Source organism: Montipora foliosa, chromosome 13, assembly GCF_036669935.1.
Source record: "Montipora foliosa isolate CH-2021 chromosome 13, ASM3666993v2, whole genome shotgun sequence".
Classification (NCBI taxonomy): domain Eukaryota; kingdom Metazoa; phylum Cnidaria; class Anthozoa; order Scleractinia; family Acroporidae; genus Montipora; species Montipora foliosa.
In genome coordinates, this window is record NC_090881.1 from 10307002 (window position 1) to 10319501 (window position 12500).

Consider the following 12500-nt stretch of genomic DNA (forward strand, 5'->3'; position numbering starts at 1 on the left):
AGAGGTAAACAACACTTTCCCGATGTCCAAGTGTTGCTGTTGCTGAAGTGTAGAGATATCAACTCTGATCTTTTGGAGGCTATTGATGACCAGCTTTTGCCTGCATGGAAATGTTAAAGAAGAGGAAAGAAAGGAATTCTTCTCGTTCATTCGGAAACATCAGGGAAATGTCCTACTAGTACTTGATGGACTGGACGAGTTGCCCATGAGTGAATTACCGATGTATAAGAAGATCATTCAAGGGAGAATGCTTCCAAAATGTCATCTAGAGGTTACTGCACGGCACTAAGCTGGGATAAGGGCTCGAGAATGCTGCAACTCCATTTTAGAAATCGAAGGATTTACCGAAGAGGACAAGAAAGACTTTATTAAGAGATATTTTGCAACCTTGTGGTATTTGGCCGAAAAGCTCTTCGAAAAAATACACCCCGACAAAGCATTACAAGACCTGATTGCGAATCCTTTAAACACGGCGCTTTTCTGCCTTCTCTGTGAAGATTTTCAAGGCATTTTCCCGGAAAGTAGAACCAACCTTTTCCTTGAAATAGTACGGTGCGTCCTTAGAAGGTACAGACAAAAGAAACAATTACCAAAAAACGGACCAAGACTTAATCTCAAATGCTACCTTGCCGAATTAAAACAAATTGGCCGAATTGCATTGAACGGCTTGCTCAATGATGACACTTATTTCGAGGATAGCGCCTTTCGGAATTGTACCAGCGACTTACTACCTAAATTGGGATTTCTGTCTATTCAGACTGGACGCAGCAAACGAAGACCGAGTCTCTACTACGGGTTTCTCCACAAGAGTTTTCAGGAGCTGTTCGCAGCCTTTTTCCTGTGTTGCCAACTTGTAGATGCGCAGATTAGTCCTAATGGCCTATTTGCTGACACCAGATATTTTGGAAAGCTTAAACAAGTGCTTATATTTTTGTGCGGTATCAGGGGCACCCAACGCGAATATAGCTCAAAACCACTTAAACATAGTATTGTTAAACGTATTTTGTGCTTAAACGGTAAATACGTATAAGTAGTGACTTATTGAAGCATTTGATTAAAAAGTTTAGCGATAAAAAAATTTGATTTAAAAACATTTTAAAAAAGTTTGACGACGTTTCGACGTTCACATAACGTCATTCTCAAGTCAAAATGAATAAGAATTAAACAAGTATATATAAGATAAGTAAACAATAGGAACTAATGTACAATAGAAAATATGTATGAGAATAAGAATAAAATACAATAGAAAACAATAAAAATTAAGTAAAAAGTTTTGCATTAATGGAGTCACTTTGTACATTGAGAGAAGGTTTAAGTTTCCTGATGAACAGCATTTCGAAAACAAGACAGTTAAATTTGCTGCTGCACTTCTTAAGCACGTGAAATTGGCTGCTTTTTAATCCCAGGAGACTACCATGATGTTCCCTGAAGTGGTTTCCAATTGATGACTGCTTATGTTCAACGATGCGTTGGTGAAGGTGTCGGGTTGTCATTCCAACATAATCTGCATCACACAGATCACATTTAAATATGTAAACAACTCAATTTTGGTTTACCAAATTCCATTAATGCAAAACTTTTTACTTAATTTTTATTGTTTTCTATTGTATTTTATTCTTATTCTCATACATATTTTCTATTGTACATTAGTTCCTATTGTTTACTTATCTTATATATACTTGTTTAATTCTTATTCATTTTGACTTGAGAATGACGTTATGTGAACGTCGAAACGTCGTCAAACTTTTTAAAGATGTTTTTAAATCAAAACTTTTTATCGCTAAACTTTTTAATTAAACGGTAAATATAGGCATATTTTAAGTCTAGTGATCCGAAAATCATAGGGATCAAAACTTACCTTTTCGAAAATTTCAGCAATAGAAAAGACTCCCAAAAATTCTAGGTGACCTTTTTAGGGTAAAAATCCGTTAAACATGGGCAATTATACCATTTTTCAGATGTTCGAAAATCCTAGGAGAGGCAGGCAACCAAGATATTTTACAACAAATGTTCCGAAAATTCTAGATCTCCAATCGTCTTCCGAACAGATATTTTCCGAAAATTAACGTTGGGTGCCTCTGCGGTATGCTGGCATTGTGTTGGAAACGAAAAGTATCTGCACTGATGGTGAGCATAGCACATGTGGTCAACCAGGAGGAGAGAAGTGGCCCCTTAAGCGTTGCTTTGAATCACGGTATAAATGAATGCAAGAAAGATCAGAGTACCTTCGACCGAGAATTAGCTCATTGTCTGGGCTCACTTCTTCGACTTCAGAGCGTCAAGTTTATCCACTACTTACGTGCTTGTGGTGCTGTTGCATTAGCCGAGACCATGAAAGCGAATACAACCCTTATAGAATTGGATTTGAGTCGGAATGGAATCGGCGATGTGGGAGCTGTTGCCATAGCTAAGGCAATGAAAATACAATCTTTCCTAAAATAATTGCATTTAGATAATAATCAAATTAGCCAAGTGGGTGGAGTTGCGCTGGCTGAAGCGATGAAGACAAATTCAAGGCTTAAGGAATTGAATTTGGCTTGCAATGAAATTAGCTCAGTGACTTAGGTAGTTCTGCAATGGCAGACGCTGTGGAAACCAATTCATCCCTCACAAATTAAAGTTGCATTTGGACTCAGATGGAATGAGTGACAATGGTGCTGCTGCACTGGTAAAAGCATTGACATTGGCTTACTAAATAAAAACAAATGGCCCTGCGTGCCCCGCACGTGCGTTTTACATTTTGATAAATTCCGAGCCGTTCTCTTCTTGACAACGACGTCACGTAACCAAAAAGGACGCGAGCACATGGCCATAAATTCCAAATTTTCTTTCCAACCTCCTCGCCGTTTAGATACGTTTTTCTCTTGGAATACTGATACAGGCTTTCCATGCCAATGGAATAATCACGAAATTATTACACGAACGGGAGATAGTATTCTTAGATAACACTCTCGTAGCGTTTGTGGTGTTCCTCGCTTATGCTCCCTACTTTTAAGATCTACGACGTGTTCATCAACGAGAACGCCACAAAACAACGATATCGTAGGTTAAGAAAGAATAAATAATCGTGCGGCACTCTGCACAAAAACAAATTTAAATCACCAAATATGACGATTTGACGACAACCCGAATGTATAAAAGGTTTAAAAGTGAGTCTCCATTCTCTCTTTGTTCTCTAAACTTTCTACTCGTACCAATCTATTTTTTAGGATACTTTGCCCTCATTGTAGGATGCGAACGAGATGGAATAATCGCGGAAGACTTACAATAGAGCAAAGTTGTATTTTGAGGTTCATGTTTGTGACGACCTCGCCGACGTAAATCTTAAAGTCCTTATTAACGTGACAATGCAGCTCAGTGACAGTAAAAATATGAGAGGTGTGTGATGTGACCGATGTTAGAAGCACATACTGAGCTCAAAAGAACGAAGCTTCATAAATTAGCAACGTACAGAGAAACGGCATCCAACTTAAAGGGTGTGATCATTGTTCACACCTTGGGTCCTCCATTGCTAATCGCCGTTACTTTGAAGTTGGCAATAGAAGAGCATGCGCATGAAATACTAAACTAAAACAAACAGCCATTGCCTCTAAATTATGACTTGCCTCTATGAATTGAGGTTTGGCTAGCGAGTATGTTATCAACAGTTTAAAATGCGAAGAGGAAAAGAAATCCACCGACTTTTTACAGTGGTAGTTGCCGCTCATATGAATATCTGAAAATTTTAAAAAATTTGAAAGGAGTGAAGTTGGAGGTCATCCATGGACGTCTGCCGATTCAATATCATTTCTCTTCTCTTTGGGGGCTGGAGTATTTCTTCACAATCGTGATCGTGTGCATTCTTCGCACAAAATATGTACTTGCGAATGCTCTCCTTGAGATACTTTAATGGCGACGGACCTCGTCTTAGAACCTAAGATAGAAGAATAGAAATAGCTTGGATATATAAAAGTGAACCCGGATCTACTAGGATCGCTGGACAAAGAAAGCCTTACTGCTAACTCAATGGAATGATTTGCAAGGGTGAAATGACCCGTCCAGAGGCAAGAATTTCGTTCGAGTCCCTGGGGCTTTGGTTTCTATAAAGTCCCGAGATTTTCTCGTGTATTCAAGTTTTACAGTTTCCCGTAAATCTTCAAAAAGAACGCTTTTTCAATTCAGGAACTTTTCAAATAAGAAGCGGGCAGTGAAAGTATCAGTTTTCATGTTGTTGTTTAATAACCAGTCTATTTAAGTCTTTTTAAACAGCAACTTATTGAAGTCACAAAATCTTTCTTGACAACAAAAACCATATCGTTACTTTTAAGTATAGGGGACCAATTTGTAACGTTTATTGACTGTATACATAGAAGAGGACATTTCGTGACGCTTATTGAATTCAGCGTTCAATTACTTGTATTTCTGGACGTATCAGCTGTTGGTGGAAACTTAATCTCAACAAAGGAAAGTTCTTTCAGTAGATGCACTACCAGTGTTCAGACGAGAGCTTTGGGTATCTCCTGGCAATCTTTCGTCTCTTGTTTGCCGAGTGCCTCTCCTATTCCACGTGGCCACCAAGAATTTCACACACGAAGTTAGGTGGTGATATGAAAATAGAGAAATTGCACGGATCCACCTCAAGATCAACTGAAACACACATTTTGACTTTCAGCCTACTTACTTTGCTCAGTTACTGACTAATGGCAAAAGAAAACAGGGACTGAAACATTTTTTTCCATCGACCGGTTGGTGCAGCTACTACGTGCAGGAGGCCTCCGACTAGACCAACACTCGGTAATGCCATTTGCAAATGGTTAGACTCTAGTCTTCTCGGACGATACACCGTAGGCCGTATTTCACAACCCTTCATTGTTTATAACCCTTTGGGCCATAAAAGAACCCACACACTATTTGCAAAGAGCGGGGCATGGAGTTCCCGGTGTTGTGGTCTGTCTATTATATAGTCTATTCTCTATTACGCTCACTGTTAATGCATGAATGAGACATATAACCTACCTGGAAATGAAAATCCTTCAAATTAAACTTCTTCCCTAAAGCTTTCTCAGCTTCTTCTTTGAGCTCCATGATCGACAGCTGTCCCAAAGTGTAAGTGACAGCCTGTCCGGGAATGCTCTGGTAACGTGTCACTTCCTTTTCGACTTTATCACTCGTGTCCCACGCGTAATCAGCGAACACCTTCACCGCCCAGTCACGTGATTTACCCTTAAAATGCAAGCCCGTGTCCACCACTAGCCGCAAAGCGCGCCAAATCTGCGGAAAAGGTTTAAGAGAAAACAAATTTCAACAGTTTTCTTTCTCAAGGAAAAAAAATAGAAATATGTATACAACTTTTGTCTGCACTAGCTTAAGCCCATCGTTTTCTTATTATCACCACTCACCCCCGCCCGGCTCGGGCCGTCGGCTTAGTAGGCCATTTCCGAGTTCATGTCTGCTTCCTCTTCAAAGCGAGTCTAAGTGCGAAGTTTTTGTTATGAAAATTAGTTTTCATTCATATGTAAAGTAGAATTAATTACCATCACAAAAACTTCGCACTTAGACTCGCTTTGAAGAAGAGGCAAACATGAACTCGGAAATGGCCTGTTGACACATCTGGTTGTAAATGTGGACGGGAGAGTCTGGTTTCTTGTTCCTAGTTCCTCACAAACAAAGTCTGCTCAATAGGCCAGTTTCTTGTTAGATCGAGCATGAAATGGTTCCTAATGTGGGAGAATCTTTTCACTTGCAAATCATTTCCCTAGCATTACCTTCCTAGATCCAGCCTAACTGTGATAATACTACGCTGGCCTATTGTTGGCGCGAAGTTGAAACAATTTCAACGGCCTCCGCACAACTCAGTTTTGTTTCTGTTTCCAACATCCGTTCAACTTTGTTGAATTTACCTTAAACAAACGTTGAAACAGTTTAAATGGGCCGTTGGACTCTCGAGTCGTTTCGGATAAGGAATATAACTCATAAGCCTTCTGACACTCCTTTTAGGACGTTGGGGATCTCACACACTATTCGAAAAGATCAGGCATAGAGTTTCCGGTGTTGTGTTTTAGTCTGATAGATCGAGGGCCTCAAGTTTATCAGCGTTTGGATATTAAATACAACTCTCGTAGAATAAAGACTTCCGTTCACATCACTCATGATAAAGAAGTGCCAAGCATAATGAGCTAAAAAAAGTGGAAATATTTTGTTTGGATGCTTCTTTGCTGATTATCGACACTGAAATGCTTTAAATTTGAGAGACAATAAAATTTTGAAATGATTAAAGTTATTTAATAAAAAGCATTCTTAGCGAAAAGGAACTGAACAAGCACACGCAGGCATACAACAGATTCACATAATTGAAGTACCTGCCATTTAAGCATGCCATATTTGGTCAGCGGGTCATCTCTGTATGCGTCCGTGTACATTGCTATGAGCGGATTTTCTGCATAAAGCGCCCATCCCTCGGCAAACTCTAAATAAAACGTGCTCCTTTGAATCCACGAGATAGGGTCCTGACAGCTATCTCGAAAATGTTCCACGTAGCCTTGACTCTAAAATCAACACGACATCAGAAGCGAAAATTCATGCGGATCCTCCATCAGTGAGTTCGGTTATGCGAAAATGAGAGGTAAGAAAAAAAAAGCAGGGCTCAAAAGCGTTAGCTACAGAAGTGCGCTGGTGTCGCACATTTAGCCTTAGTTCATTCCCTTACGCATCTAAACAAGATTATTTGCCGCTAATCATGGTCATAAATAGGTCCCTTAAACCCTTTTCCCTCCTAAAAGCGGCACTAGAAGTGATTTTGCTCTTTCTAGCACCAGATGGTTGAACTAGTCAATGGATAGCCTCTTAGGCGTGGAATTGTCAATACCATCTCTCCGTAACTAACACAATGCTGAAGTAGTCCCAAATAAATCACTTGCGTGATTTTTCCCATTCAAAATTGAGCCAGGAGTCAAATGATGAAGGCAATTACTAAACATTAAGGAGATAAACGCAAAAATCAAGCTAAAGCCCAGCCTTCTTTGTTGAGGCTTAATTATTTCTAACCTGCGTGTAATGTCCAGGCCTCGTCTCGTGAGCGTTTATGGTCCACTCTTCATTTCTAGGCCCAGGCCTTTTCAAAAAGAAAGGAATGGTGTACAGAGGTGGCCTGGAACAACTCGAGTCACTTTCCTCAAAAGCAGGAGCCGCTGAAGAAGGGTTGAAGTTTGGAACAAGATGAACGGGGCAGTTTGGAGTGGACTGGTAGGGTCCAGTAAAATGAAACATGTCTATTGTCTTAGGGTCGAGTGTCGCCATGATCTGCAAATTTAACAGTTTAGAAACGATCAGTGTCTAAAACAGCTTAGGATTCGTCTAGGTGGTCGTGCAATTTGGTTAATTAAGTTCACTCAAATTGTACTTGATTTCATTTTTTTTCACAGAAAAAGTACGAGGTTTACTCGGTGTCAGGAAATCAGTGGCCAAGTATGAAGATCTATAGGGGATAAACATACTCAATAAACCGTGTGTATAGTAAGATTGTGCAAATTAAATTGCAAAGCCATAATTGTATCTCTTCAGTGGCCTCAGTCTCTTAGCCGACGTAGGCTTGGTATGAGCTTAGTTAAAAAGAAACCCTCACCTCTCTAGCATGAGCAAACCAGTTTTGCATTGCCTTCCAACGTACAGGACAGTGCCTTTTCGCTCCACTTATTGAGCTACATAACTTGTGAGCTGTTTCGTTTGATTCGTTCTGTGGAATTTCTATCTCGCTGTAAAACATTTCAGATCTGTTCAAAATCTCGATGAATTTCTCCTTGGCCACTTGTGGGTCTTTTTCAAGGGTCACATCTCGCGTTAGATTTAGAACCTGAGAATTTTAAGTAGTCGATGTTAACCAGAAGACTGCCAATAAATATTAATAGTGAATGTAAAACGTATGAACAGGACCTTTTTTTGTTGCTCATAAAACACATTTGTTTGCAACTGTAACATCAGCAACGAGCACAAATGACTTTAAAAAATATAGCTCATAAACACGTCCCCAACATGGTTAAAAAGTTCTGAACAATTGTGGAAAACCCATTTTGACATACTTTACCTGGAATGCTCACGTATTTCAATCTGGAAATATATGTTGCAGGTAAAATCCGTTTTCAAGTTGAATCCGTTTTAGCCTAGGTTAAATTCGTGATCCGCATTTTACCGTGGTTAAATTATGCACGCAACCGAGCTTAAACACCCTCTAAAAGAGATACTTATACCTTCCCTGCTCAAGCTCTGTCCTACGCATCTCAACAGATGTACGGTTTGTGATTCATACAATTATTAATTCAGTCTCAACATTACAACATAGTAATAGAACAAAGAACTGTACTATGCACTTATCGGTACTGGAACTCGCACCCTTCAGATCAGTAACACTGTGTCTTCACCACTTCCCAACAATGACGAACATGCTCAACCCAAAACCGTTCTTTTCATTATTTACCTTTCTATGATTGGGCAATTAATATCTATGCATAATAACCAAAACTAATCCTAACCTGACCCTAAGCTTCCTCAATTCATCTGAATGAGTATTCAACCTAAGTAAAATGAGGATCACCAATTTAAACTAGATTAAAACGGATTCAACCTGAAAACGGATTTTACTGGCTACATACTTTAACCTCGCCGCTGTCGTCATCGTCATTATCATCATCTTCATCATCATCATCATCATCATCATCATCATCATCATCATCATCATCATTATTACTTTTACTTTTACTTCTAGCATGAAACATCGTTATCACCAATACCTACCAATCATCGTAACCAATATTATCAACACGAATCCAGGAGCAATTACCATAGTAAGTCAATGTCACCGCATTTTTAAGGACCGAGCTCTTTTTAGTTCGCACAAGAGACCATTTTCAATCCCAGAAATTGATTATCAAAGCTGGAAATGAACGATCGGCTTGAAAGGTCTGGTTTCGCGGCTTAATCAGAAACTGTAGTGCTATGTCGGAAGGGAAACAGGACACGAAAATTTGATTTTACCGAAGGAGCTGATAAAGGTAAATGACGTTTTGACGATTATCCCTCCGTCTGTTTAACTAAACGTAATGGCATAAATATATGGAAGTTTTACTCTCGTCATCATTGTCTTCTGCGAGGATATAATCATATCTTTTATGTACTCATCAAAACATAGCGTTGCTTATTGGTCCATGATGAATGAATAAATAGGTTAAAACGTGCAGTGCGGAAGTTGCTATGGAAACGCAGCGATGGAGGAATTCTTTTGAGTATATAATAAACAAATAAAAATAGTATGACCTTGCTCGTGCATTTCCCTTAGTTTATGGTCACTCGTGACGTTTTGGAAGTTGTAGGATTAGAATTTTGAAAACCTTTAAAACAGCACGAAAATCACGAAAGCCATTCAAGTTCATACGATTTCCTATACAAAATCGACTACGGGTAAAAAGTTGCTTGAATAGAGCTTAATAATCCGTCTAAAGCTCAATGAAACTCTGTCCTTCGTTTTTAAAGCTTACCAACGGATACGTTCGATTAATGACTGACCAACCAAGATCATAGATTTCATCCGGGGACTTTTCAGTGCTGGTAAAATACCGAAGAAGCTTCAGATACGTTGTCTTTCCATCAATCTTTTCACCCGTGGGGAGACACTTTGTCGTCTTCTTGTCTGTTTTCTTGCCATGTATGTAAACATAGTCGAGGGGTAAACTTGCTAAACCACTGGACACATTGCTTGGAATACAGTACTGTAAATGCTCGTTTTCAACATAACTGTGGAAGAAATTAAAGAACCAAGATAAGTATCTTCCTCAAGAGTTGTTAACCCCTTCTTATAGTTCAATGAGTTGGGCATCCGGCAAAAGTCCATCACCCAAGGGTAAGATTTACCCAAAGTGGCCTAGTCGCCATCAGCGACAGAAAAGTGTTTATTTTTAAACCAAGTTTTGCTGGAAAATAAGTTATAGACCAAACTGGCTGACTCAATGTTGTACACAATTTAAGCTCTTTGGGAATAAAACGTTTTGCTGCAGATATTTTGATATCATTAAAATGGGAATGCTACATTGTAATGCAAATACAGTACGCAAAGCCGAATCTTAGCCCTGGGAGATTTGAATTCGGTGCAACATTTGGTCTATTGCTTACTTTCCCGCGAAAGTTGGTTTAAAAACTAGACACTTTTCTGACGCTGATGGGGACAAACGTATTACCAGGTTCTTACTTTTCGGTAATGGACTCCTGCATCCTGTCAGTGTTACGGAGGTCTTTGGTTCGAATCCTGCATGGGACTCAGTTGTCCTCTTGCTCGTTGCCAAGCAACTGCCTTAGAATCTTTATCCTTAGAATCTTTATCAAGTGGCAAAGTAAATCGGTCAACACTCACGGCCATTCCTCAAACTGGCATTTCCCTTTTTATTCAATTTACACGACAATCTACTTTAAACTTCAAATCTGACTCAAAGAAACAAATATTTTAAACATGCAGAGAAGGTTAAGAAGGGGCGAGACAGAGAGTCGAACTTAGATCGGTGTCTTCACAAATCAGTTTTTGATATCCTCTAGACTAACGAGACAAGCTCCTTGAAAGTCAAAGTTTTAGGAGTATCGACATAGTGGTACCCAGCAAAAAAACTTAAAGGTAACCGTTTTCAAAGTGGTTTTTAGACCTAAAATTAAAATACCGTAGATCAGCGCGGCTTACCTGCAGGGTTTCATTCATTTTTACAGCGGTACGGCTTGTCATATTGAGATGGGATAATGCGTTGTGTAATTGTTACGAAGCGTCTAATTTCATTTTGAGGTATGGCCATGAGTGTTACCAAAGTAAAACATCTCCCAAATTTACCACTTCAGGCGCATGATATTGTCGTGCCCGCAGACAAGCGTGACTCTGGCTAATAAAGAACGTAAATAAGCGACCTTGTTATACACCTCGACTTTCACTCAACAAAACGAGCACTGTGATTGGTTGATTCTTGGTCTCGTGCCCCTGATCAAATTCAGATTTATCCCGACCACGATACAATTCCGCAGTTGTTGCCCGCTCCCGACATTTTGCTGCGATTGTTAAAGGAAAAGTCTAAATATATAACAAAGCACTTAGTGTCTGGTCCTTCGGGAAACTTGTTAGTTTTGTTTGCCCGAGAGCTTTCGACATGTTCAATACATCTTATTCGATGGTTTAACATATAATACGCGCGGACATTTTGCGAGTTGCGTAGTATTTTTTACGAGCCCCGCAGGGGCTAGGAAAAATAAGAGCAATGAGCAAAATGTAAGTGTGTATTATTTAAACCATCGAATGAGAGACTTGTTATTCCACGACAAAAATGTGTTATTTTGCTTCAACTTTATTTGGTAAGAGTATTTGTAAAATAGCATCATCTGACTTTCAGGGCTCGTTGGAACGATGTCAACAGCACAAAAGCTAGCCAAATGTCCTTATTTGACTAGATAAACGAAATGACGAGTGACAAACGATCACAAACCAAATTCTCTAAATTCTCAGTCTTTGAATCAAGTTGAAAACACTTTCTTTCATGAGAAACTCCCGTTCCGATCCGTTCGTATTTGTTCTGTTCTAAACCGCTCAAACCGGGACACTGCAGTGTATTACCGTGTCATATTTTGCGCGTTGTCTAGACCAAATATGGTAAAATGGCGTAATAGTGGAATATTAAAAGCTTTTATTTTCGCACACAGTTATTTGTTAACCCCAACTTGAGGAAGGGTAATGGCGTTGCAATTTCCTTTCCCTCATTGTAATCATACTACCATAATTTTTGTCTATGATTTCCCCTCAACTCACCATCCACACACACAATATTCCACCCCCCCCCCCCCCCCCTTCCCCCAAACTACCTGCTAATTAGTGAATGTTGAATGTTTTAGTTAGTGGAGAGGAACCCCTTCTTGTAAGGAGGATTCTTTTATCAAAACCATTAAGGAAGCCACAAAGGTTGCTATATGCTAGTGAAACTGCTGCCAGCATTAAAAAAAAAACCGCCCGTGAACTAACCTGTCAACTAAGTGTAACAAGTTCACATTAACGTTTAGCTATTTAGCTTTTTTTTTTGAATTTACGTCTTATATAACGAACATACGCATTGAGTTCGTCAGCTGAAATTATTGAACTTGTAGGGCTACAATCTCCAGTTCACAATATCCTTTTGTGATATAAATCCTTGTTTAGTATTATCGATACTTTGACAGTATGGTGCAAATAGTAAGAGGTAAAAATTAAGAAAAACAAAGGAAAGGAAATGGAAGAGAGGAGAAGGAAGGGGAAGCGAGGGGAAAGCATGGAAGGGAAGCGAAGGGGAAGTGGGGGAAGGAAAAACATCATTATTAAAGTTTTTAAATTGCTGATTCTATTACCTTAACGCACGATGTATCGCTTCACCCACATATTCAGTGACCCAGTGCCTTAGAGAATCGTTCATTGTTTTTCCGTACTTCAGTTTCCATTCATCCAATTGACGCGGTTTCACCTTCGACAAAAAAGCATC

At 39.4% G+C, this 12500-nt stretch overlaps 1 protein-coding gene across 1 annotated transcript in view; it reads right to left on the reverse strand.

The window, feature by feature from the left end:
• Positions 1–3724: 3724 nt before the first annotated feature.
• LOC137981679 (uncharacterized) overlaps positions 3725–12500 on the reverse strand; it is an 11030-nt gene continuing 2254 nt past the window's right edge. Inside the window, exons 2-8 of the mRNA XM_068828750.1 lie at positions 12370–12500; positions 9507–9762; positions 7601–7828; positions 7024–7278; positions 6339–6524; positions 4996–5250; positions 3725–3913 (exon numbers count right to left, since the gene is read on the reverse strand). The exon at positions 12370–12500 is cut by the window's right edge and continues 38 nt beyond it. Of these exons, the coding sequence (XP_068684851.1) occupies positions 3725–3913; positions 4996–5250; positions 6339–6524; positions 7024–7278; positions 7601–7828; positions 9507–9762; positions 12370–12500 (1500 nt within the window). The remainder of the gene's footprint in view (positions 3914–4995; positions 5251–6338; positions 6525–7023; positions 7279–7600; positions 7829–9506; positions 9763–12369) is intronic.